Raw genomic sequence first — 26,328 nt, 5'->3', positions numbered from 1 at the left:
AGTCAATAGTAGTGAGAGATTTTCTCTTTTTTGTTTAATTAATGTAAATGACAGACACTGCTGTCACTTTAAGAGCTGCCCGGGTTCCACATGTGTTTTCTTTCTCAGCTGTTTGCTTTCACTTAAGACCTACTGTGTTTACGAGGATACTTGCAAAACATGGGCATTTTGACACATAAAAGTGTGTGTATTTAATCATTTAAGGCCTATAAAAAGGTTCAAATAACTCTGTTCAATACTCCCGTGCTCTATGAGCACCATCTTCACAGACTCAGACAGCGCGTGCATGTAGCGAAATGAGTTCTCTTTTGCTGCTGATTGCATTTCAACTGCTTTAAATCACTTGTTTTACGTTTTCATGACTATGTAGCACAGCAACGTCACATGAGCATGTAACCACGATAGAGATGATAGTAAAACATCTCTGCCGGGTGACAAATTTCTACCGGTTAATTGTGTCTTCCAGTATATCACCCACCCTATATCGAACTGTCTAACATTAGTGTGTGTCTGTGTGTGCTCTGTAACTTGGTCATGTGACCTTTGACCCTAAGGTCAGTTCTCCAGAGTACCAGTTGGGCAGAGACAGCTACGTGTTTCCTGCCCAAACAGGCATGTGGGCTTAATTTTAGGCATCAGACTCATTTTAAGTTAGAAATACGATTATTTGTTAAACAGCACAAGTACAGGCACATGTACATTTATAGACAGTCTCCTCACTATATACTGTATATTCACATATTTGAATAAAAGATGAAAGTTTGAGTGTAAGTGTAAATAAAGATATGAATAAAATGTTATATAGTGTTTTCCACTGAAACATGAAGGCCAATATATATAAACAGATATATTTAGCTGTGACAAGCACTCTTGGCAATCATTTGTCCATGGTTAAAACATTTATATGTGACCCTGTTCTTAAGTCGCTTGGGTAAATTTGTAACAATAGCCAAAAATACATTGTATGGGTAAAAATGATTGCTTTTTCCTTTATGCCAAAAATATTTGGTCAATTTCCTACCATAAATATATAAATTCTTAATTTTTGATTAGTTATATGCATTGCTAAGAACTTCATTTGGACAACTTTATAAGGTTACTTTTTTTGCACCCTTTAGATTCCACATTTTCAAATAGTTGTATCTCGGACAAATATTATCTTATCGTCAATTGTGAAAAAGTGACACTTAAGACCACAGTCACATATAGGATCATGATTGAGTCAACACTGTAGAGCAGGGATCAGCAACCTTTTCGGCATGACGTGCCATTTTTTATTTTTATGGTTAACCACTGTGCCACTGTGCCCCCCCCCCCACACACACCCCGATATAATTCTGTATTTAAACGGCACATACACAATTTTTTATTATACGATAAAAAAAACGTTTTTTTAACGTTTAATCAACGTTAATGCACTGCTTTAATTGATGAACGTGCACACACAGACACACACACACACACACAACACACACCACTCGCACACAGAGATCTGAGATCGTGCTGTGCAAAAAGTAGCATTCAGAGTGTTGTCACGCTACTTTTATTAATCGATACTGAATCGCTACATTATATTTCTCAACAACAAAGGGGCAAAATCGCTTCATTGTCTGCAGAGAGAGACAATTTACCCCCTCCCCCACTTTCTTTCTCTCAAAATGGCCATATTTCAGAAAATTTTTCATCACTGGATATAGCTTTAGGTCATTTAACATTTCTATGGTAAAACGTATTATTAAAAGTTGACTAATGTTAATTGATTTGCAGCTTCATCTTACCTCACTCTCTTTAACGTTAAACTGACGCTTCGCGCTCTGCTTCTGTGAACAGTAAACCCCGCCTACTTTGATCTGATTGGCCATCTCAGTCATTTTGACATTGACGAGTGCTGTTAGACCGAGGCTTTGATCTGAAGCACCTAGTATGTGCAGTGTTTGCACGTGCATCCATGCAAGTTAATTCTCACACTTTAATAGTATTTGTAGCTCCTAACAGGCTGTGTGACTATGAGAAGTTATTACATCAAACTGTACGTCATTATACAGTTTTCCTTATTGCTTGCGTGCCAGCGATTATCCCTCTGCGTGCCACTGTTGGCACGCGTGCCGTAGGTTGCCAACCCCTGCTGTAGAGTGAGACGTTGCCTTCTCTTGAAAGACAAGTGCATTCGTTCAGTATGGTTAATTCAAATTGTGGTTGTCTTTCATCATCTCGTGTTCGAGATCCACCTATTGGAAATTGTGGTTTGTCTCCTGCTAGAGATTTACACACCCAACACACACAAAAAAAAACAATCCCTTTGAGATTATTTGGGTTGGACTTGTAGTCTAGTCCCTTAATCTTTACATAAACACAGCTTCCCTTTAAAAAACTCACAAAACACTTTTACTTAATCGGTTTAGATTCAAGAAGACAGCTGCTTTGAGAAAGATGAAAGGATCGACTCCCAGTCTGTCCTGATTCCACAGAATTCATTAGTAATTTTTTTTAGTTTGTTTACAGAGACCAAAATAATGAATTCTGACACTGAAACATTATGGACTATTTCAACTATGCAAATAATTGCCAATTTTTTTGTTTTATTGAATATGATTTAATATGATTAAATTTTAGTGCATTACATAAGGAAATATCAAACCAAGCAGCAAACATATATCCTTTCCTCAGAATTAACTTTTTTCCATTTTTGAAGAGTTACGTTGTCATTTTTTCAATACATTTTACTGGTGGTTCTCAGTATAATTTTAGTGGATCTATGAAATCACAGGATGTATGATGTCAGTTCTCTGTTATGATAATTTTGGCATATGTGATTCGCTCTATGTCAGCTCAGACAGTCAGGCTGCTTGTTCTGTGCATCGTCCTGGAAGTAAAAGCCCATGAATATTTTAAATGCCTCTGTCTCTGTACGGTGCTTGTGCTGGTTTTATGACTGCCTTGATATGGATCATGAGGATGAGGATGCTCTGTTGGGTGATATTTTAGGTCATCTTGGGTTAGGTCTCTCCTAATCAGGAGAAGAGGTGAAAAGCTATAGCAGCTCCACATTCTGCCCAGTGGAATTATTTCCTGATTCCTTTAGATGTTTGTAAAACTCTCTCTCCCATTGGTTGATTTCCCTTTGTTGCTAGGCGCTGGGAGGGTGGGGACCCAGGTGTGTCCAATCAGAAGACGCCCACCACCATTCTACTGACCCCAGACAGGAAGTTCCACAGTTTTGGTTATGCAGCCCGAGATTTTTACCATGACCTGGATCCAACTGAGTCTAAGCAATGGCTCTACCTGGAGAAGTTTAAAATGAAACTCCACACCACTGCAGTAAGGACTTACTCATACAATATGGATTTTTATTTATATTGTTGGACCTGAGGGGAAATTTACGTGTTAATTTCCCAGCACATTTTTACGTGTTAAGGAAATTACTGATCATAAGTATGAGGACATGGACTTCTCTAAAATATGCTTCATGCCCAAAAATCACTGCTACTGGGTAACATACATAAAAAGTACTGCAAGCAAATGAATAACTCATTACTACCAGGTTAACCAATCAAAGCTTCATGAAACTGAAGTAATACTGTTAATTATTTATCTAATTTATTACATTTAACATAAATCTCTAAACTAGATTTTATAGACTAGAGTATATTTTCCTCAGTGGGAATGAGGTGATAAGTCAATTTAGTCTTTCAAGTTTATAAATTCATTTTGAATGAGATGTCATGCTCTTTCTTGTTTCTGAGGGGTGTTATTCTCATTTTGTCTTCTTCAGAATCTATCCATCGGTACAGATTTAGATGCGGCCAATGGGAAAAAGGTGAAAGCTCTGGATATTTTTGCTTATGCTCTGGCCTTTTTTAAGGAGCAGGCACTTAAGGTATGTTTTAGTACCATTATCATCCAGGACATTCAGTTAAAACCGGCCTAATTACATAATTCTAAAATGCACTCTACCATTCAGAAGTTTGGGGTTCATAAGATATTTTTAATATTCTTGAAAAAAGTATCTTATGTCTATTAAGGCTAGATTTTTGCACAATTTACAGTTTTACATTAAAACAGTAATATGTGAAATGTGAAATATTATATAGTAAATATTAAATGTTCATGTAACTATTTTCTATTTGAATATTTTTTGAATGTAATCTGTAAAGCTGAATTTTCAGCATACATTACTTCAGTCTTCGCTGTCACTTGATCCTTCAGAAATCATTCTAATATGTTGATTTGGTGCTCAAGAAGCATTCCTAATTTTTGTTCTAAATTATTATTGTTGTCAAAAATATTTTTGTGGAAACATACATTTTATTTTAGGATTCTTTGAATAGAAAGTTCAAACAGCATTTGATAGACAATCTTTTGTAACATTTTAAATGCCTTTATTGTCATTTAAAGGGGTCATATGATGAGATTTCAATTTTTCCTTTCTCTGGAGTGTTACAAGCTCTTGGTGCATGAAGAAGATCTGTAAAATTGTAAAGACTAAAGTCTCAAATCCAAAGAGATATTCTTTATCAAAGTTAAGAATTTGCGATGCCCTCCTAAAATAGCTCATTCAAACACACCCCCACATGTCTACGTCACTATGTGAAAATATTTCACAATATTTTAGGATTCTTAAAGATTACTTACAAGTTACAACAAAACAGCAACACATTTTATGGATGACCGTTGCGTGAATCTAGGAGAGGAGGTAATTCTCACTTTACTACGAAAATCTGGCACTTCTGAATCAGCTGCTGGAAGTATGTTTTGTTATTAGTTTAAGTATTTGCTATTGAATGTTCATATGTGTCACGTGTGTGTGCTGTAAAACTTAGGACATTATTAACTGTCATTACATTTATTTTGAAAGATGAAGCTGTGAAGATGTGATTATGGAAAGGGGTGTTACATTTCTGAAGAGTGCTTGCAGTGTTCGGCCAATCACAATGCACTGGGTCAGTTGGCCAATCAGAGCAGACTGCGCTTGTCGGATTTGAGAGAGGCGGGGCATAGAGAACCTACAATAATGTACAATATTTTAAAAATAATGTTTTTTTTTGAACATTAAAGCATATCAACATATTCTGTTACACCAAATACACAAAATAATGATCTTTTAAAAAATCATCATATGACCCCTTTAATCAATTTAATGTGTCCTTGCTGAATAAGTGTTAAATTCTTTAAATTATCATACTGACCTCAAACTTTATCAGTGTGTCAAAAGTTGATTTTTGTCCTTGGATACAGGAGCTGAGCGACCAAACAGGGTCAGATTTTGATAATGCTGACGTCAGATGGGTCATCACTGTACCGGCCATCTGGAAAATGCCAGCCAAGCAGTTTATGAGAGAGGCATCGTATAAGGTATAACATTTCTTGCTCACAGCCACATATGCACAAACATACACATCTCACTTTGATTAACGACCTACTTTGTGTTTTGAAATTGGAGAGAGGTCTGTGTAGAATGTGTGTAATGTGTTTTCAATGAAGGTAATTTTCACACAAGTCTGAAGGATGGGTTGTACAAATCCAAAGTGGGTGTTGGTCCTGCAGCGCTGAGTTATGCTATGAACTTCCACCAGCGTTAGTGAAAGAGGAGGAGGTAAAGGAGCACTGTTCTGCTGTGATGTCCATCTAAAATAGAAAAGGAATGAGATATACATAAATACAGGATGTAGAGAGAAAGACAGAGAACAGAAATGGAAATAGGATACAGATACAGCCACTGTTTGTCTGTTTTCATTCTCTTTCATTGGACCACTGTAGAGCCCCCTACATGTGAAGCTGATTAACTCTTTGTCTCTGTCACAGTTGCCACCATTGTGATTTTTGTGCATGTGTGTGGATCTGTGGATGACTGGGGGTGGGTATGTATTTGAGCTGTATTTATTTTTATTTATTAATTTTATTGTATATATTTACACCTGGTATTAACATCTGTCAACGGTGACCTGATTACAAGTGGTTAGATGGATTGCTGAATTTAACTGGTTACTGAATTTTAGAATTTGGCATACAGAAGTTTCTTCTGTGAAGAAATTTTAGATCATTAATTTTCATTAAAATGAAAATTTTCCTTTTGCCATGTAAATAGCAAAGTTTAAAGCTTTGTTTTAGAGCAATGATTGGTTAACAAGTAAGTAATGCTTTAATCTTATCCAGGATGCTTCAGGACAGATTAGTGTTTCCAATATAAATGTGATGTGATCACAAGTGTTATCAATTACTCCCTATTTTGCACATCTATTTGGTGCTTAGCACTTGTGATTGAATGCCTGAGGTGGATGCAGGTGTAAATGAAAGCAATATACATCAAGTCAAAAGGAAAGAGAAATGAGAGGTAGAGAAACAAAGACTGGAGAAAATGTTATTATTATTATTAAGTTATTGTTGCTGCTTATTCCATGTATAAAAAATATAAAATATGTTATGCATAATTATGGAATTCATTATTCAAACAACCTTTAAAGACTTTATTTACTTCATATGATGTACATGCAAATTATAGTAATCACAGTACAGTAGGCAACAGAGGGGTGAATTCTCTCACACTGAAGAGAGAGACAGAAAGGGAGGAAGAGCAGGGTGTGGCTTCGGCGTCTTTCATCTCCATCCAAAGAAAAGACGAAATGAGGCGGGGAAGCCATGAGCGAGTGAGCTACATACCTGTATATAGATACACAGCAAGAAAAGAGAGAAAACATCAGGAGAATGGGGAGTTTGCAACATCTGATACCTGCAGTGGGAATTCCTGCAAAGCTTGCCTCAGTGTGTGTGTGTGTGTGTGTGTGTGTGTGTGTGTGTGTGTGTGTGACTCAGCTCTTTGTTTAAAGGATCAGGAGAACAGAAAGAAAGGACACTGCATTCCCTCTCCTCTGTCTCTCGCTCTCTGCATTCTGCTCACACTGTCGCCCCATAACTCACCAAACCCTGCAGTGCACAAAAAGCAAAGAGTGTCTCTCAGCTCAGCGTGTGTGTGTTTGTGGTGATTTTTGGTTGTTGTTGTAGTTTTTTGTTACATTTTTACACTTTCTTCATATTTGAAGTGAGGTAAAATTATCTTGATGTATCTGAGCAGCCAAAACAAATATTAAATTTGAGGTCGGCCCTTATTATACTTACAGGTGCTGAGCAATATAATTAGAATATTATAAAAAGTTGATTTATTTCACTAATTCCATTCAAAAAGTGAAACGTGTATATTATATTAATTCAATACACACAGACTGATATATTTCAAATGTTTTTTTATTTTAATTTTGATGATTATAATTGACAACTAAGGAAAATCCCAAATTCAGTATCTCAGAAAATTAGAAGATTGTGAAAAGGTTCAATATTGAAGACATCTGGTGCCACTCTTTAATCAGCTAATTAACTCAAAACACCTGCAAAGGCCTTTAAATGGTCTCTCAGTCTAGTTCTGTAGGCTACACAATCATGGGGAAGACTGCTGACTTGACAGTTGTCCAAAAGACGACCATTGACACCTTGCACAAGGAGGGCAAGACACAAAAGGTCATTGTAAAAGACGCTGGCTGTTCACAGAGGTCTGTGTCCAAGCACATTAATAGAGAGGCGAAGGCAAGGAAAAGATGTGGTAATAAAAAACTGTACAAGCAATAGGGATAACCGCACCCTGGAGAGGATTGTGAAACAAAACCCATTCAAAAATGTGGGGGAGATTCACAAAGAGTGAACTGCAGCTGGAGACAGTGCTTCAAGAACCACTACGCACAGACGTATGCGAGACAAGGGTTTCAGCTGTCGCATTTGTGTCAAGCCACTCTTGAACAACAGACAGCGTCAGAAGCGTCTCACTTCTAAAAGGATTGGACTGCTGCTGAGTGGTCCACAGTTATGTTCTCTGATGAAAGTAAATTTTGCATTTACTTTGGAAGTCAGGTTCCCAGAGTCTGGAGGAAGAGATGAGGCACACAATCCACGTTGCTTGAGGTCCAGTGTAAAGTTTCCACAGTCAGTGATGGTTTGGGGTGCTATGTCATCTGCTGGTGTTGGTCCACTGTGTTTTCTGAGGTCCAAGGTCAACGCAGCTGTATACCAAGAAGTTTTAGAGCACTTCATGCTTCCTGCTGCTGACCAACTTTATGGAGATGCAGATTTCATTTTCCAACAGGACTTGGCACCTGCACACAGTGCCAAAGCTACCAGTACCTGGTTTAAGGACCATGGTATCCCTGTTCTTAATTGGCCAGCAAACTCGCCTGACCTTAACCCCATAGAAAATCTATGGGGTATTGTGAAGAGGAAGATGTGATATGCCAGACCCAACAATGCAGAAGATCTGAAGGCCACTTTTAGAGCAACCTGGGCTCTCATAACACTTGAGCAGTGCCACAGACTGATTGAATCCATGCCATGCTGCATTGCTGCAGTAATTCAGGCAAAAGGAGCCCCAACTAAGTATTGAGTGCTGTACATGCTCATACTTTACATGATGATACTTTTCAGTTGGCCAAGATTTCTAAAAATCCTTTCTTTGTATTGGTCTTAAGTAATATTCTAATTTTCTGAGATACTGAATTTGGGATTTTCCTTAGTTGTCAGTTATAATCATCAAAATTAAAAGAAATAAACATTTGAAATATCAGTCTGTGTGTAATGAATGAATATAATATACAAGTGTTACGAATCAGCTCAAAGGGAAAATATGAATAATCAATCATAACTAGTTATGAGTAATTATAAATATTTAGATCCGCTGTAAGTATTTACTTGACCTCTCTGTGTCAACTTTATGTCAATTCTAAAAACTTAAATTTCCTGGTTAAGTAAAATAATTTTCTAACTGTACAAAACTACTCAGAGCATTTAGCAAAAATCTGCATGATTAGGGACTTCAGTTATGAGCAAACAATGAACAACCTCAAGTGTGATACAAATAAGACTTTATTAACTATATAAACACTTAAACTGGTCTAACATACACATTCACACACACTCACATACAGTTGGCATAGGAAAAAGGGTTAAAGCTCAAGCAGTAAAAAGAAAAGAAATAAAGACATGAAGCTTTGGTACAATTTGATATTCAGCAGATCTACAGCCTGAAGGAAACATCAGTTTCTTAGTTCAAACACACCTTTGTAAAAGGTGCATATGATACTTAATGTATCAATTAATAAGACTGTTTGATACTTGCAAGTCTCGCCTGTTTGATAAGAGTCCTGATGCACTTTGGGGCTCCAGTTGGTCACTGTTGAAGTGTATAAATGAGACCAGTTCAAAACAGATGATCTTGATGAATGAATAGTCAAGGCCGAAGCCTGGCACAAGCTTAGCGTGGTTTTAAGAGCTCTTAGCTCAGCATCTTCTCCTGGAATTCCTGAATCTAAAAGAACCGCCTGATCTGCTGATCAGTGATCTATATGGGGGATGATGTCACATCCTCAGGATTTGAATGAGCCAATGAGGAATGGTACCTATTGGAGGGAAGTTTTACAACTCATTGCCTCTAGTCTGGTGTCTTGCATATGAAATTAGATTGGGGGGTTCAAGAGACGAATCTTTAAGGTTCTTATAAAACTAATGTGTTGCATAGGCATCAACATATAATATACACTCTCATTTAGATTATGAAAATACGAACTCACAGATACCAAACATCATATAGATGAGGTTAAATTAACTAGTGATCCATCATAAGCGCATATAAAACATATACAATGTACAAAACACAATATACAAGAACAGTAACAGTATCCACAATGCCCTAAAGTATATGTGAATTACTTCAAATAAAGGGTTTTCTATGAATTAATTACAGAAGAGTCACTTTTTATGTGCATTATGTGTCTGTTTCTGAGAGACTTGAGTTAAGAGTTGCTCAGCCACATCGTAAACCTAGTGTTATCAGATAGTGGGCCTTTGGTTGCTAGGGAACCAGAGGCCTGTTCTGTCCATGTTGAGGTGATAGCTTCCTTTTTGGGGGAAGGTTCCATAAACCCTTTGGTTAGATGAGGAGGCAATATTATTTGTTAAATGTAACAAATAATTGTGTGTCTGATTGGTCCAAAATGCTACACAAGTTTCACTTTTTGAATGGAATTAGTGAAATAAATCAATTTTTTGTTAATATTCTAATTATATGATCAGCACCTGTATACTTAGCCAAAATGTTAATGTTATTAGAAAACATTTATGTTTAATTAACTACCAGATTTTTTCTTTTTTCAGATTTTCAGTTTAAATGTTTACTTTAAGTTTATTTAAAAAAAAAAAAAAAAAACAATTGTGTATTTTATGCCTTTTCGTGACTTTTTTTTCTGTTAGCAATTTATTGCTTTAACTTTTTTAAAATGTTAATTTAAGTTTTTCGTCTCATATTCTTTTTTTATTTCTATTTATTTCAATAAAGTACAGTTAAGTTAAGATAAGTAAATGCTAAGTAAATGTTTAGATGAGTAAATGTGAATTTACTGGAGTCTTAAAGTTTACTGAGAAATAAATGTTCATATTTATCAAATGAAAGCTTCATTTATAATCATTGGTATGTTTTATGTATAAGTCAAGATGAGCCTGGGTTTCAGACTCCTGTTTTAAAGTCTTGCCGTTGTGCTCTATACTCATCTAGGCTGGGATGGCTTCTCGTGAAAACCCTGATCAGCTGATCATTGCTCTGGAACCAGAGGCTGCGTCCATTTACTGCAGAAAGCTCCGTCTCCACCAAATGGTTGATTTGGGCAACAAAACGGCCTTGAACGGTTACAGCCCAACTGAGAATGTTGGGATGGGAATGACCCAGGGTAAGCCACCCATATCATCTTTTACCATATTACAGGTGAACCACAAGCATTCTGCTATGAGGATAAACCAAGATTTTGGCACCGCCAACCTTTGGCCAGTGAATAGTTCTTCAAAAGTCCAAATAGAGTCTGTAGTTAAGTTGGGCTGGTCATGATGTAGGCTCTTCTTTTTGAGAGATATAGAAAGATCTTGCAAAAATGTTTGACCAAGTATAGTAGTAGTAACTGTAAAGATGTTTTTCATTGCTCAATATAAAATTATAATTTTTTTCCAACATTCACTCCTTCCTAATGGGGAGTTTAAACCAGATTAACAGTGCAATGGAAATCAGTTTTAACATTTAAAACTACTGTAGCACTAAACTGAGGATTACTCCTGAACTAGAACTGCAGGATTCCTGCAGTCCAACATGCCTATTAAACTCTCACCGCAGTGAGGGAGAGAAGGTGATGATGCTTGCAGAAACAGTGGGAGGGAGGGATAGATGGATGTTTCCATGTACATTACTGTTCATAAGTTTGGGTCCAAAAGTCTTTTGTAAAGAAATACTTTGAAAACTTTTCAAATACTTTTATTCAGCAAAGACACATTAAACTGCTCAAAAGTGACAGTAAAGACTTGTATTGTTACAAAAGATTTCTATTTCAAGTAGATGTGTTTGTCAGAATTCTGATGAATAGATTTTTAAATATTAAAATAGATTTAAACATCTGTTTTAAAATTTTCTATTTTACATATTACTATTTTATTGTATTTTTGATCAAATGAAAACATCCTTGGTGAGCAGAAGAAATTTCTTTCAAAATGTATTCTTAAAGGCCCCAAACTTTTGAACACTAGTATATTTATTACCATGCATGAACACACAGATGTCATTTTGTGGTATTTCAACTATGGGCACCTTTACATTCCCAGGGGTTGATGTTTACCTAAAAAATAATAATAATTATTATTATTATTATTATTTATCTAATTTATTTATTCATATCATTTATTCATATCTTTTATGTATATATATATTTTTGGACTGATTCTAGATAAAATGTTACCTATGAAATTAGCCACAAGACAAATGGATAAATTAAATAAACTACCGGTAGTATGAATGTGAAAAGTGTGATTTAAAGGAGTCCACAGGGTCAGAAGTGCCCATAGTTGAAGAAACATCCTAAATTCCACAGTAAATATGCTGTGAACAGTTTATGTCACATACCAAAGTAAAATGTAATCAGACATAAAGGTGTTTTGTATAGAGGCAGAGCATTTCTTCATCTCTCACAGGAACACAAAAACACTTTCTTTGTCCTCCAGACCATTCCAGTTCACCTCCATTGCCCTGCTCATGTCCTTATTACATACTGACAACGCATGCAATTATACAGTGGGCTTTATATAAAAAAGGGCATTTTCACTTGAATTTATAGCATTTAAGTGGCCTGTGATTTTAGAAATGTCAATGATAAGTCATTTTTCATGTGCATTCAGAAGGTAACAGTCATTTGGACCACTGCTGAATGGTGATGCCAGCATGAGAAACAGCTTTGCAAATGCACAATGCCTCATACATTTCTTTTTCCTCTCTATAAGTTTGCATGCACATTTATTCATAATCGTGTGATTGTTAGAGGTCATGCCTTACATTAATTTAGCAACAATTTCAATTATTTAAATTAACAATTAACAAAAATGTTGACAATATTTCTTAAACTGTTTCTTAATCACATTTGATAAAATGTTAATTATTATTGGTTAATGTCAACATTTAATAAAATTAAGAATGATAAGAGAGTTATCAGAACAGAACACTACATAAGTGAAATATGTTAACTAAATGATCAAGATGCATCGAAAGGGGTGTGAAATCGCATTTGACCTCTTTGCATATCCTGTTCTATAGATAGAGAGGGAGAAAAAGAATGAATAAAGGACAAAAGGAGTAGTGTTTATTGATTAGTTTAACATGAGTAGTATTTGTGCTCTGATAGCCAGTATATTTGATATTCAATGGACAGCAATGAAAACATGGTTAAATTTAGCTGACGTTGAGAGCCTGAGACAGGAAGCGATTGTGTGTGGCGACCCATTGTGGAGCAGGCCAGCAGTGGACCAAATGTTATTGTTTGGGAATCAATGAAGAATCGATATTCATCTGAACCACTTATTCCCACAAACTGTTCCACAAAACCAAAGGTCATGATCTCTTGTTGAATTCACACGTTTTCGTTACTGACTTGATGTTCAGATCATCTAATATAGGCTGTGAGTGTAATGAGTGATGAATTTGCTATAAAGGTGGTGCAAGAATTTCAGACCTGAGTCTGAAACACTGTTTGTTTGAGTGGTTAGGTCTCTCACGCCCCATCAGAAGCTGTCACTGTACTGAAAAAATGTCAGCTGGTCCATTTAATTGTTTTCTGTACACTGGAGAAAATGTCAGTCTCCATGCAGTAGAGCTTCCTGTTTGGGCCTGTTTACAACTGCCAGGATGGCCATTATCCACTGATGCCATCAGACCAACTGCCCTTTATCAGATCAGGACAATCTTCCCCTCCACAGTAAATGAACAAATTTTTACATTCTGGTCACAGTCAGGAAGTTCACAAAAGTGAAAAAGAGAGGAAGTCTTTCAATGGAATAATCGTGGAAAGATGCACTAAATGTTTAAGACTTACTGGTTTAATTGCAATATTGAGCTATAATTATACTTTACATATCAGATGTTTAGTTAAATATTTACTTATTTGCAACATCATAATATTACGGAACCCTGCACAAGACATGCAAGAAAAAATAGTAGGCTAAATCGTGTGCACGATTTACTACTTTGTTCCCTCAATGTACTAAAACGTGCGCATGATTACTATTGTGTTCCCTCGATTTACTATTTCGTTTCCTCGATTTGCTAAATCGTGCGCACAATTTAGCAAATCGAGTGAACGCAATACCAGATCGAGGGAACGCAATAGCAAATCGAGGGAACGCAATAGTAATTGTGTGCACATTTTAGTACATTGAGGGAACAAATTATTAAATCGTGCACACAATTTATTAATTTTTTCTAATATGGTTGGCCCATAGGGGATTAATAAAATGTGGAAATCTAATTTAGAATCAGTTAATCTAATTCAGTTTATTTCAATTCATTTGATTAGCAGTGTCTGTATTGCAGGAAAAATGCACAAAAATTATTTTCTCTGAAACAAAAGTTGCATGTTTGAAAATTTCAAGGGATGAACAATATATTGGTACCATAGCAGTCATTTTCAGATATTATCATTTTTTTTTTCATTTATTTGTATCAATTGATATTGGATATTTAATTGTGGATAGTTGTAGGTCATCTAACTGTCATCTAATGCCCGTTCACTGATAAATGTAATAATTACAACCAGAACTTTAAAATTTTATATCCCTAAAATTGAAGTTTTTAATAAGTAACAAAACATCACAGCAGTTTTACTGCTTTTCTTTAAATTTTCTTTGAATTTCCCTGAAGTTAAATGAGTTTTGCGTTCCATTGGGACTTCTTTTCCAGCAGCATCCCCCTGCTTACAGAAACCACATTCAGCCCAGGTTCCTTTTCCATCCTGTCGCATTGCCTATAGAACTGCCACACACACACACAAACAGCTTCATGCTGCCTTCCCTCTCACACACACTTCCTGTCTCTCTCTTTCAATAACCAGCCAAGGACCTTGTGCGCCGTAACCGACAGAGCCGTACCTTTCTGGTGGAGAATGTCATAGGAGAGCTCTGGTCTGAACTCACTGAAGGTAGAGTCTGTCTTCTCACACACTTTTTTTTTTCTTGTAGTATTTTGCTCCTGCTGTTTCTGATGCTGCTGTCATACAGTAAGTTAAGAAAATCCTAAATTCTGAAGCTCTTAGGAAGGAGGCACACTAGTCTCACATAGCCAGACCTTTCAGCAAAAAAATTGACCTCAGTGCAGCTTATTCTGCCCAAGAATCACCCACTCAAACAGGAAGAGACTGTCTGACTGACATGTAACGTGACCAGTTGGTGTTTGGTTTGTTTTAATGTGTGGTTGTATAGAAAATGCATTAAAAATAGTGGAAAATGTGTATAGGTAATATGTTTAGAATTTTAGCCTGTCTGTGCTTACACTGTAAAAACTATGTGACAATATTTGATTTTTTTTTTAAAACATTTAACCACTTCAGCTGTTATTTTGATTTTTTGAGAATTAGGCATATGCAATATTGGAATAAAATACATTACTGAATAAAGAGACTGTCAAATGGGCGCTATAACAGAGAATTCTGTGAATTTCTTGTCAGTTTACTTTTTTTTTTTTTCACTGTAAATGATAAGGTGGCAGTATTTTATTGTAAAATTACATTAAATATCCCATTACAGTTTTTCACCATAAACAATAGGGAACTTACCATTCACCAATTAACAGGTTTTTAATGTAGCGTTTTTTTTCATAGTCTTTTACCATTATGATTATGATCATATTGCTGATAATTTCAAAGTCGGTCAGATTGGAACCAAAGATTTTTGCCAGCACTTGCTGTTTTTGCTTGTAATATGCATTGGAGTCAGCAAACAGACTGTGGGTGGTCCTTGAATGTGTTTCCTGAGACTAGATGCACCCTTGCTGAGAAGATAAGATGCTTAGTTTGAAATCCCTGCTCTGGTGAGCTCTGCCCTTATTCTGCTGTCTGAATCAGCAGCTGCTCAACCATCAGTATTGCCTCAGCACACTTTGCCTATTCAACACTGCTGGAATAACCCCCACACAAATTACATTTATTCAAAATAGTTCAAATTTCAGTACATTTTCTGTTGTTAAAGAGACACTTTACTTAAAAAGTTAAAATGTACTCATTGTATTTTATTCCATGTCTGTATGATTTTATTTCTTCTTCTGTGGAATACAAGTGAATATATTTTGCATAATGTCCAAAATGCTATTTTCATAGCATTGGGTTTGGACCATCTTGAGAGAGTACATTCCCCCAACCATTTTTTGGGTGAACTGTCTCTTTAAATATACAGTTTGCGTATATTTAACAGAACCTACATAGAGTTTTAATTCCAAAGACTTCTACTTGAGTTATCAATCAGTGAACCGTGAATGTAGGTCACTGTTCCTCTGACACCTTGCTAAAGTACTTGGCGGACATGTCAGCGTCACTCACATCCAATATCTGCAGAGAGTACCTGAAAAAGTGTAAAATGTCGCCAGATGAGATGTAAATCCACCCTGATGAATTAGTTTTTGATGGTGACTCTCAAATGTTGTCTCTGGTGGTGCTCTCTAGGTGATCGTTATGTGGTTGTGGATTGTGGAGGAGGGACGGTCGATCTTACAGTGCATCAGATCTGCATGCCAGAAGGGCACTTGAAGGAGCTTTACAAAGCCTCAGGTACAAGACACAGCTTTTACGACCTGTAGCTTGAGATTAACATTTTGCTTAAAAAACATACATTTCCAATGAAAAGCGTTCTGCTATTCTGAAATGTAATTATTTCCAATCATCCGAAATGATTTTTATATCTTTCCATTCTCTCCGCAGGAGGCCCGTATGGCTCTATTGGTATAGATTATGAATTTGAGAAGCTCCTGTGTAAGATATTCGGACAGGATTTTATTGACCAGTTTAAGATCAAGCGTCCTGCTGCCTGGGTGGATCTGATGATTGCGTTTGAGTCACGTAAAAGGGCAGCGACTCCTGACCGAAGCAACCCATTAAATATTAACCTGCCCTTCTCTTTCATCGACTACTACAAGAAATTCAGAGGACACAGCGTAGAGCATGCGCTGAGGAAGAGCAAGTGAGTGTCTAAAACGCTGTATTAGAAATCACCCATTAATACAATCCAGTCAAGTTTGATGCTTTTCTCTGTATTCATAGAGTGGTGACTTTTGTGAGTCCTGCTGACTCTCCGCCTTTGTGGTAATTGTTGTCGGTCTCTTTTGAGGTCAGGCATGGGTGACCTACAGCCCCTGGATAGTTAATCTGTCTATTCATGACTGCTGTTAATACTTTACACACAGCCATTCAATAAGCCATCAGGACCTGTATAAAGATGGCCACGTCAGCTAAATGAATACCATGTTTGTTTGTGTGTGTGATTGCTGACTTTGTGCGAAACACTCATAATCGAAGGGCATAGGAACAAGAAAATCTAAAAAACAGGGGAGAGCACGTTATGCATTATTTTCAGCTTGTCGTGAATATTAATCTATGTCACTTTCACCCAGTAGCTCTAACGATTTGATTATAGGCAAGTAATTTTGTTAATTAGATAATTGCTTACAGAGGCTTCTATAAGTTCTTAGCATCGCAGGCGATATAAATAATTCTCAGAAAATTACTTTAAATATCATGTCTATTTAATTACAACTAGTCTTATTTATGTCTTCTAAAACTAGTTGTAATGGTTGCTTCCTGAGCAGAAGTATCAGATCCGACACAAAATGTCCAATTAAGAGGCGAAATTATCTAGTTTTATCTTTTTATTAAAAAAATGTGAACCTGTTATATTATTTGCATCATTTAATGGTTCTTATGGTTTTTATATTCTTTCCTAACACGGTAATTAAAAAGTCTTTTGCGAGCAATGAGTAAGACTACTCTAACTAGAATGTTATGGATTTTAAGCTCTCATGTCCAACAGGGGACAGTTTTTAATACAAGCCTGTGAGACAGGCATCTATAAGCGTTCGTTCAGCCCTGCGTCAAACTGCACAGCGCAGCCATATTGGGAATATATGCATCTGTTTACTGGAAACCTATTAGCACACATGCATTGACTTTTTTATAGCAGTGGAAAACCTAATAATGAAAACTCAATAATATCAAGTTTCTCAATAATCTTCCATATGTCAAGATGATTTTTAAAAATGCACCAAGGCCAAATGAGGAGAATCTGTTATTTGTTTCAGTCTATAACTCTAGTTTCGTCTCTTCTACAGTGTGGAGTTTGTGAAGTGGTCTTCGCAGGGCATGCTGAGGATGAATCCAGATGCAATGAATGCTCTGTTCAAACCAACTATAGACCACATTATACAGCACCTGAGTGAGTAACTACGCAGTAATTTACTGGAACACTAATATGATATTGATTTCTAGAGTTTAAAGCGATATTTCTAGAGTTTAAAGCGATATTTCTAGAGTTTAAAGCGATATTTCTTTATAGCATTCTTTTAATTTTATTTCAGTTTTAGTTATTTTAGTACTTCAACTTAAATCTTATTTATTTCAGTTAGTTGCCAAGGCGCCTTTTTTAATTTTCATTTAAGTTTCCCCATCTAATATTTATATTTCTTTTTATTGGTAAAGTATCCCAAAATATCAAACATTGAGCCACAATCTGAAGTTGATAAATAGCCTAAAATTTCTGTTCACATTATATACCATGTGATTTTCTCTGAAATCTGTCAACTGACCCAGTATGTGCTCAATATTTAGACAACTAGTGCCAACTCCTCCAGACTGCAAATTGGGGCAAAAATCTGGGCAAAAGTTGTGTAGTGTATTCCAGACATTAGTAGAATGTGTCAAGCTGTATAAACTAATGAGCTACTGGGAGACACAATTAGGCCAAGCACTGGCCCAGTCAGGGGAGTCTCGACAATCTGCCCAAAATACTCACACAGAACTGGGTCAGAACTCAGTCCCTTGGCTCTTATGTTGGTTGAACCCAGCTGTGATCTGTATCAAAAACTACAAGCAGGGACATCACTGCTAGTAAACTGGATTTTTGTTGAAAACCGGAGGAGTGCATAACATTCTTTGGTTAAATGCCCATGTGTTGAAATGTTTTGTGATTAATCTTGTAATGAACTAATGCCATTTTTTTTTCCAAAATCCTTTTTCTCCACTTTCATTCTTCTATATGTTCTCCAGTCGAGTTATTTGATAGGCCAGAGGTGACAGACATTAAGTTTCTTTTCCTGGTGGGAGGATTCGCAGAGTCTCCTCTGCTGCAACAGGCGGTTCAGAAGATGCTTCAGGGCCGCAGCCGAATCATTATTCCGAATGATGTGGGCTTGACCATCCTCAAGGGGGCGGTGTTGTTCGGCCTGGATCCCAGCGTCATAAAGGTGCGCCGCTCTCCACTCACCTACGGCGTGGGTGTCCTGAACCGTTTCGTAGAGGGGAAGCACCCACCGGGGAAGATGCTTGTGAAGGAAGGTATGCACTGGTGCACTGACGTCTTCGATACGTTCATCTCTGCCGATCAGTCAGTGGCGCTGGGTGAAACAGTAAAACGCAGCTACACGCCGGCGAAGCCATCACAGCAAGTGATCGTCATTCACGTTTACTGCTCAGAAAAAGAGTCGGTCAATTTCATCACGGACCCAGGTGTGAGGAAGTGTGGTACGCTGAAGCTGGATGTGAGCGGTACTGAGAGTCCAGCAGCACGAAGAGAGATCCAGACGCTCATGCAGTTCGGAGACACAGAGATAAGAGCCATGGCTCTCGACGTGGCAACCTCTCGCAGTGTCAAAGCTAGCATCGATTTCCTTAGCCAATAGAAGAAGATGAGGGATGCATAAACCACACACTGCAGAAACTCAGCATTGTAGTTTTCCAGTTAAATATCTAAACATCCTTAAAAACATGATATATTTGTTACTTTTAAAATTGCTTAATATATTAAAACTCGTTTTTAGAATTGTTTTTTTTTTTTTCTTAAAAGTAATACTTGCACATTCAATTGATCAAAATTCCAAAGTGACTATAGACACGTTTGTTACTAAAGATTTCTATTTCAAATGTAAACATGCAGTACTTTATCATAGGATCCAGATGTATCATGCGTTCCACAAAAATATTAAGCAGCACATCTCTTTTCAAAATTGATAAAAATAAGAAATGTTATCTTAAGCCCCAAAATAGCATATTCAAAAGATCTCTGAAGAATCATGTGACACGGTAGGCTGGAGTTATGGTAATAATTACATCTATTTGCAAATGCTTTTATTTTCTTGTTACAAACATAAACCACTAAATCTGTAAAATATGCTTACAAAAAAGAAAAACTTCATTCAAGATGTATTCCTTAAAAAAAGTATTAATATATTGTGCAGTTTTGCCTCTCAAGTAATTATTTTTTGTTTAAAGGATGTATAGATATTTTGACTGGAAAGCAAGACAGAATGCAGAGTAAAATGTCAGTATAGAAGGATACATGAAAGAAAGAGGAAATTCAAAATAGAGAATGAATGAGAGATGAAGGTTTGGAGTCTCTAATATACAATGTTTTGCCGACCTTCCATGTGACATTTGCTTGAATAGTTGTGCAATTTTATTTTATTTTATTTGGTTCTTTCATTTCTAATCCACAATTGAACTCGACAAGATGAAACTTCTCGTATCTGGCCAAAGCTGAGTTCATTTTGTCTCATTGATACTCATCTAGTCTCAGTCCCTTATTCTCTTAATGCTTCTATTATAGTCTGTTTGCAGTCTTAGTGGCTATTTTCTGCACAGAGATGCAAACTCTGCATGGATAGAGCCAAAATACAGCTGCATATTTCTAGTAGTGCAATTTGGGATCGCATTCTATAATAACTTAGCAAGACAAGTTCAGGTTAAGTCGGCTACATTAGTCTTAAATACACACCATGGCAGAACTATAAAATTTTCTCTTAGAAAACATACTGCTTTGCTCTTAACCTCTGGTCTATTACCTTCAGGGCCCAGTCCAGAACCAGTTCATTCATTTCGATTATGATGAGGTAAAGCAGATGGTATTGGCTCCTGGATTTGTGACCAATTTGTTAGTCTGAAACAGAAGCTCAGTATGTTCTTCATCGCAAACATTTAGGACTATTGAGAATGGTACCGAAACCTGAGCTACACATCACAAAGGTGCTGATTCCTGTGACAACATTACCATCAGTTTGTCTCACTAGTGCTACAAGGCTGTGGCAAAACACTTTTTTTATATATTTATTGTTCTTACATCTCATTATGTTGACTTTTTGTCTGTTTTTATTTTATTTTTTTGTAAGTCAAGGCATTTGAGAAGTTCTGGAGAGTGAAATTTAGCATATGTTCATATTGTTGGTCAGTATGTTGCGCTAAGCAGAAATCCTGAATGTGAATCTTAATCATCGTTTGAAGTGGCAGTGACAGAGAAACAGCTAGCTGTACCTGCATCATGATTTGAAAAAATAGCCATTGCTATATGCTAGTTGCCTTTAATCCTGCTCATTAGAAAGAGAAGCCACATTTGTTTTTCTCTCTATTTTTGTTTAGGAGATTATTTTGGGGAATATGTGACAAAAGAAATGTTTATTTCTGTATATACAGTATTTAAAGAGATTGTACAGGTTTTTAGTGTTGTTTTTGCATTAGCGCTTTATGAGCAGTGTGTGAATGCAGGCCTTAAGAGCACACATTCTTTCTTCCACTCTCACCAGCTTTCATATGTATACTAAATTCATTTATTAACCTAATCCAAACCCAAACATGACCCACCAAACTGAACTGTAGTCCCATTCACAAAAACCATAACCCCCAAACTACACCCCATGTAGACCATTTGTAACTTAACCCAAAACAAACCTTTAATTTCCCATTTTCAAATTCTCCAATGCTTTCGTTGCTCTATAAGAAATTCACAAGACTAGAAAACCTTTTAACTTATCTTTAATCGCAGTTATCATTTGAAATAAGAACTTTGTGGTTATATTTTGGTTTGTGGTCTGTAGATTATGCCACTAATGACAGGCAATATTCATGTGTTTGGTTTGGAAGGCACTGAGATAAATGCAATGCTAAAAAAATGAAAGCAATAAAGGTATTGCAATGTGACGTTCTACAATTTATTCCCACTTATTCCATCATGCTGGTCTGCCGCTGTGAAGTCTGTGTGTCAAAGCTTCAGCTGCAAAATTGTAATGTTGCTATGGAAATGTATTAATCAACCATTTTAGATCATTGAGCTGATGATAACTGAACATGTTTATTGTTTGAAAGTCAGCGTGTAACTCAGCTACGGCGTTCTTTGAGATCTCTGTCATGCAGTTGCTTTTCCATAGATTTGCAATAGCAATACAAGACAAGAAGCGGCAAATAGTTTTCGCACAGGACAGTTAAAATTTGTGAGAATAGCACAGATCCTGGATCAAAACATGATGGATCAAAAGTTTCCCTCTAGAAAATCATACAAAGCATCTGCCAGGGTGACCACAGATTGTCAATAAAACATCATCAAACAACATAATATCATTAAAAATGAAAAAAATAAATAAATAGCAAGATACACGCAGGATAAAATGCTTAAGCTTATCAATGTAATCTGGATTCGCTGCTCATGTGATTGTTAATTGCAAATAATTGCATATGATCTGCACGATTCGCATGAGAGACCAACAAAGGAGACCTTTTTTATTTTTTGGTAATATTCTATTGTAAATCTTTGGATAATAAAATCCAAGCTACCACAGATCACTCTCTCATTTGATGTGCAAGGCAATAGAAGCAGGAAGTGATGTCATCACGTGTAATGTGTGCATGCACTTGTAGGCCAGAGCACACACACATAGACACACTCCAGATTTGTGGATTAAACACACTTTTTTTGCTGATAGGGTGAATGTTAAAAGATTAAATCTGGTTTAAACATTTGCTTTTTTTCTTCTCTTAATTTGCACCATACCAGTTCATGGGCATTATTTTTTCTTTTTTGATAACACAATGTATACCCTCTTTATAAAATGTAGTTCTTGCTATGTTATGCTTGTACAAGTGCATAAAGAGCTCTATCCATTTGTTCTTTTTTTGTTTATCAGTTTAATTTTGATCACTTCTTCTGAATTATTAAGACGTACATTGCTGTAGAGGGATGTTTGCTAATAATTCACTGTGAATTTGATTTTGAATGGCTTTTTGGAATTTTTTTATTTAACTGGTTTTTGCTAAAAGAAAACCGACCAGTTCATAGGATTAGAAAAACAGAAGAATTTCAATGTTTGCTAGAGTCTGTGCTTTAAGTGCTTGAAAGTCTCTTAGATGTTCACTAGAGCTGACATGGACTTCCACTCGCTGTGTAAACTCACAAACTATATCTACTGGGTTATTTTTAATCAGTGGATACAGTGTCACTGCTCTTGCCATATGCATATCCAAAAAGATTAATTGCCAAGTACTAACAGCTAAACTGTCACCCAATAAAAAGTATGTGTATTTCAAAAAATGACTGTAGTGTTTCTTGTGCATGAAATGATGTAGGAGTGACCTTGTGCTAAAGCATTCTTCTCTTTTAAATCTGAGGGAGGCTGAATTTGTATGATGTGATTCATACAGAAACATATGATGTCTAGAAAAAAGTAAGCATAGGTCTACAAATGAATCTAAACATTAGTGGGGCATGAGCAGAACGAAGGAAAACATACAAATGAGCTTGAACGAATTTGTAAAAATTAGCTACCAATTTGCCAAAGTGTTAAATGGTTACAAATTGTCATGGTGATTAAAGGTTGTGCAGCACAATTTATGAATTTATATTATTTTTGTCTGAATTTATTTTTGATTGGAATTGTATTTAACCAAATCAGATCATTTCCACGAACTGATTCATAGATTTTGTATATGTGTATGGGCTGGGTGCTTTATTAATATGGCCGTTCAGGGAACTTTAAAAATAATTTGAATGAACCTTAACCATAATTTGAAATAAAAATGGTTTAGTAAGCACTTTCTTTACATCCTCTGTTCCCTGGTCAAGCAGTTCCTTTATACGTTAAAAAGAAATCAATTTTAACCAACCTCCTGCACATCAACAGGTGGTTTTAGACAGACCTTGACTTTACAATAGATTTCTTTCAGATGAATTCATGGCAGTGTTACTTCAGTTATGTGCAGTACACGATCTTTTAATTGCAAAGGCAGATTTGCCATTTGTAAATTCTACCATTCTATACAAAAATAAAAGCAATATTCTCACCGACTTTGATGTAGTTCATTGACACATCAACTTAAAGTAAATAATGGCACCAGATTTTAAGAGTTTAGAAGCCGTTTTTCATTTTCTATGGATGCGTCGAGTATATGCTTTTGTTTAGAAGGAAAAGGGTCCTTCACTTTTTGGTTTGTTTTCACAGAGTACATTTTAGGTCCTTCGACAATGAGCTATAATGTATGAGACATTGAACTGTAACCTGTTCCATTCAATGAGGTTTTTATACTGAGAAGTGGCCACTTAACTCCTGTGTCCTGCGAAGAATGACTGATTCAGTTCAAAAGGGAAATGCCACTGTTTTCTTGTTCCGACAAGAACATATAATTGCTGGATTATTTGAAATCAAGGACATTTTGGTCTTCTATAGACTGACTGAAGCTGAATTTGAGTATACAGCTTATGAACAATTAAAACTCTTAAAGATTTCAGGGCCTTAAAGGGGTCATGAATTGAGAAATCAATTGACCCTTGATCTTTTGATATAGAATAGGTCAGTGTACTATAAAAACATCCTGTAAGTTTCAAAACTCAAAACTTTCTTGTTAATTTAAAAACAGATTTTATTGAAACCAACCTCAGAAAAGCTGTTTTTCAAAGATCTACTGTCACACTTTTTAAACTATTATTATGATTAAGCAAAGTATTAAACACCAGTAAAAGCAATATACCAGACTCCTGTGGTCTACTACAACCCCACCAAAAACCAAAAACTACTTAGCCTATAGTATTACTTACGTGAAAGCATTCCTTCTATTCAAAACGAATACAGTGTGTATTAATGCATTGGACCAAACTCTGGGCTACCTTTAGGTATTTCCTAAAAGTAATTTCTGCATAGAAACAATTTCTGGCATTAGAGAAATAAAATCTGATAATTTGAGAAGCCAAAGCACATTTTAGTGCTGAAAAAAAGATAACTTTAAAGAGTCAACACTGCCGCCTAGTGTCTGTTATATGCGTAGAAGTGTGATTTTTTTTTTTTTTTTACAAATACAATAAAATAATGTATTACTATAAATGAGCTTACAATATATTTATGATATATTTAAAATATCACAAAATATGTTTCATTATTAAAACAAAGAAAACGCATAGAGCAATTTTTTTATATATTTTAAAATGCTGACATTTCAGGAGTAAACTGAACAAAAGAACTGGCTGTATGAAGTAGTTTAATATCATTCACTTACAGGATGTTTTTATTAACCCCATTTTCCAGTGCTGAGGGTACTTTACTCTCCACTAAAACATCATCCTCACTAGTCCCCGCCCATACGCCCGGCAGGTAAGTATTAATAAAAGGATTTTATTATGAAAACCCAGCAATTATAGTTAGACTCAAGCACCCTCATCCAGGATCCCACCCCATCTAAATATGAGTCTAAACGCAAAGCCCTTCTGATTCAATTTGTACAAGCGACAGGGGTGTGTGTGTTATTTTAACAGAGGAGAGAGTGGAGGACCACTCAACTTCAAACAGGACAGGGTCTCTGTGTGTGTGTGTGTGTGTGTGTGTGTGTGTGTGTGTGTGTGTGTGTGTGTGTGTGTGTGTGTGTGTGTGTGTGTGTGTGTGTGTGTGTGTGTGTGTGTGTGTGTGTGTGCGTGTGTGTGTGTTTGAGAGAGAGAGAGATTTAGGAAGCTTATCAAAGAGGTGAGATCATCAGAACGGCACATCAGTCAGAACTTGGCTGGTTGCTAGGGTGATAGTGAGAGAGCATCTTGTTTTGGATAAAAGCGTCTGCTAGATGATTAAATGTAAATGTAAATCTTCAGAGGTGCCGCCAACACACAGCTCTGTCACCAACAGAATCATGAAATCATGAGAAGTGGCCGCTTGACACATTTTCAGCATTGTGAAGCACATGTTCCTTGCCCCTCTATCAGGTAATCCTGTAATTATTTCATTGTCTGGTTATTTGTTTATTTTGTTTATTTAACAGAAACACCCACAACTAAGTCAAACAAGGGCCCTGAAAACTGAGATGAGGGCCGAAATGATTTAACTGGGTATTTTTGAAGTCAAACTATGCGTCATTAAAATTTATGTCACATGTGTCCAGTGATGAGAACAGACCTGGATTTCATGTTCATTATATCATAGCAATGATCACAAATGACAGTAAAGACTTTCACATTATTATAAAAAAATTATGTTTCAAACCAATGCTGTTCACAAAAAAAGAGCTTATTAGATAGAAAAACACTGGTAATTCAAATTATTTAAAGTATATTAAAATAGAAAACAATTATTTTGAATTGTAATAATATTTCACAATATGCTGTATGTTTGCTCAACACAGTAATAAATGCAGCGAGTCTCGGGGCAAATCAGCCTGAAGCTTGTTTTCAAACTTTCCATTCTGCTATTCATCATGGGAGCATGCTGTCATCCGGATATTCCTTCTGATAAGTCAACTCTAATTACTGGAATCACAGATCTATGTTATCATTAGCTTTGTGCCCAATGAAGAAATAAGAAAAGAGGAAGAGAAAGAGTGACAGCGAGAGAGATGTGTGCATATTTGAGGGCATTCAACCCCTCCTCTTCAATTGCCATGGTTTAATTCAGATTCTAACACCATAATGCAGTTTTACTCAGAGCTGAAGCCTGGAGATTGTTCT

At 36.2% G+C, this 26,328-nt stretch overlaps 1 protein-coding gene across 3 annotated transcripts in view; it reads left to right on the top strand.

The window, feature by feature from the left end:
* The window catches only part of LOC132111472 (heat shock 70 kDa protein 12A-like), a 31,310-nt gene extending 11,765 nt beyond the window's left edge, over nucleotides 1-19,545 (top strand). For 2 of the 3 annotated variants that reach the window (XM_059518806.1, XM_059518805.1), the window contains exons 4-12: nucleotides 3,132-3,318; nucleotides 3,773-3,877; nucleotides 5,236-5,352; nucleotides 10,586-10,757; nucleotides 14,445-14,531; nucleotides 16,047-16,151; nucleotides 16,302-16,560; nucleotides 17,705-17,808; nucleotides 18,639-19,545. In XM_059518806.1, coding sequence (XP_059374789.1) covers nucleotides 3,132-3,318; nucleotides 3,773-3,877; nucleotides 5,236-5,352; nucleotides 10,586-10,757; nucleotides 14,445-14,531; nucleotides 16,047-16,151; nucleotides 16,302-16,560; nucleotides 17,705-17,808; nucleotides 18,639-19,270 — 1,768 coding nt within the window. In that variant the 3' untranslated portion in view covers nucleotides 19,271-19,545. The remainder of the gene's footprint in view (nucleotides 1-3,131; nucleotides 3,319-3,772; nucleotides 3,878-5,235; nucleotides 5,353-10,585; nucleotides 10,758-14,444; nucleotides 14,532-16,046; nucleotides 16,152-16,301; nucleotides 16,561-17,704; nucleotides 17,809-18,638) is intronic. The other variant, XM_059518807.1, reaches the window with a different exon arrangement.
* The last annotated feature ends 6,783 nt before the right edge of the window (nucleotides 19,546-26,328 follow it).

Source organism: Carassius carassius, chromosome 31, assembly GCF_963082965.1.
Source record: "Carassius carassius chromosome 31, fCarCar2.1, whole genome shotgun sequence".
Lineage (NCBI taxonomy): Eukaryota > Metazoa > Chordata > Actinopteri > Cypriniformes > Cyprinidae > Carassius > Carassius carassius.
The sequence above is the reverse complement of the archived record's forward strand: the minus strand, read 5'-3'. Positions and strand labels throughout refer to the sequence as shown.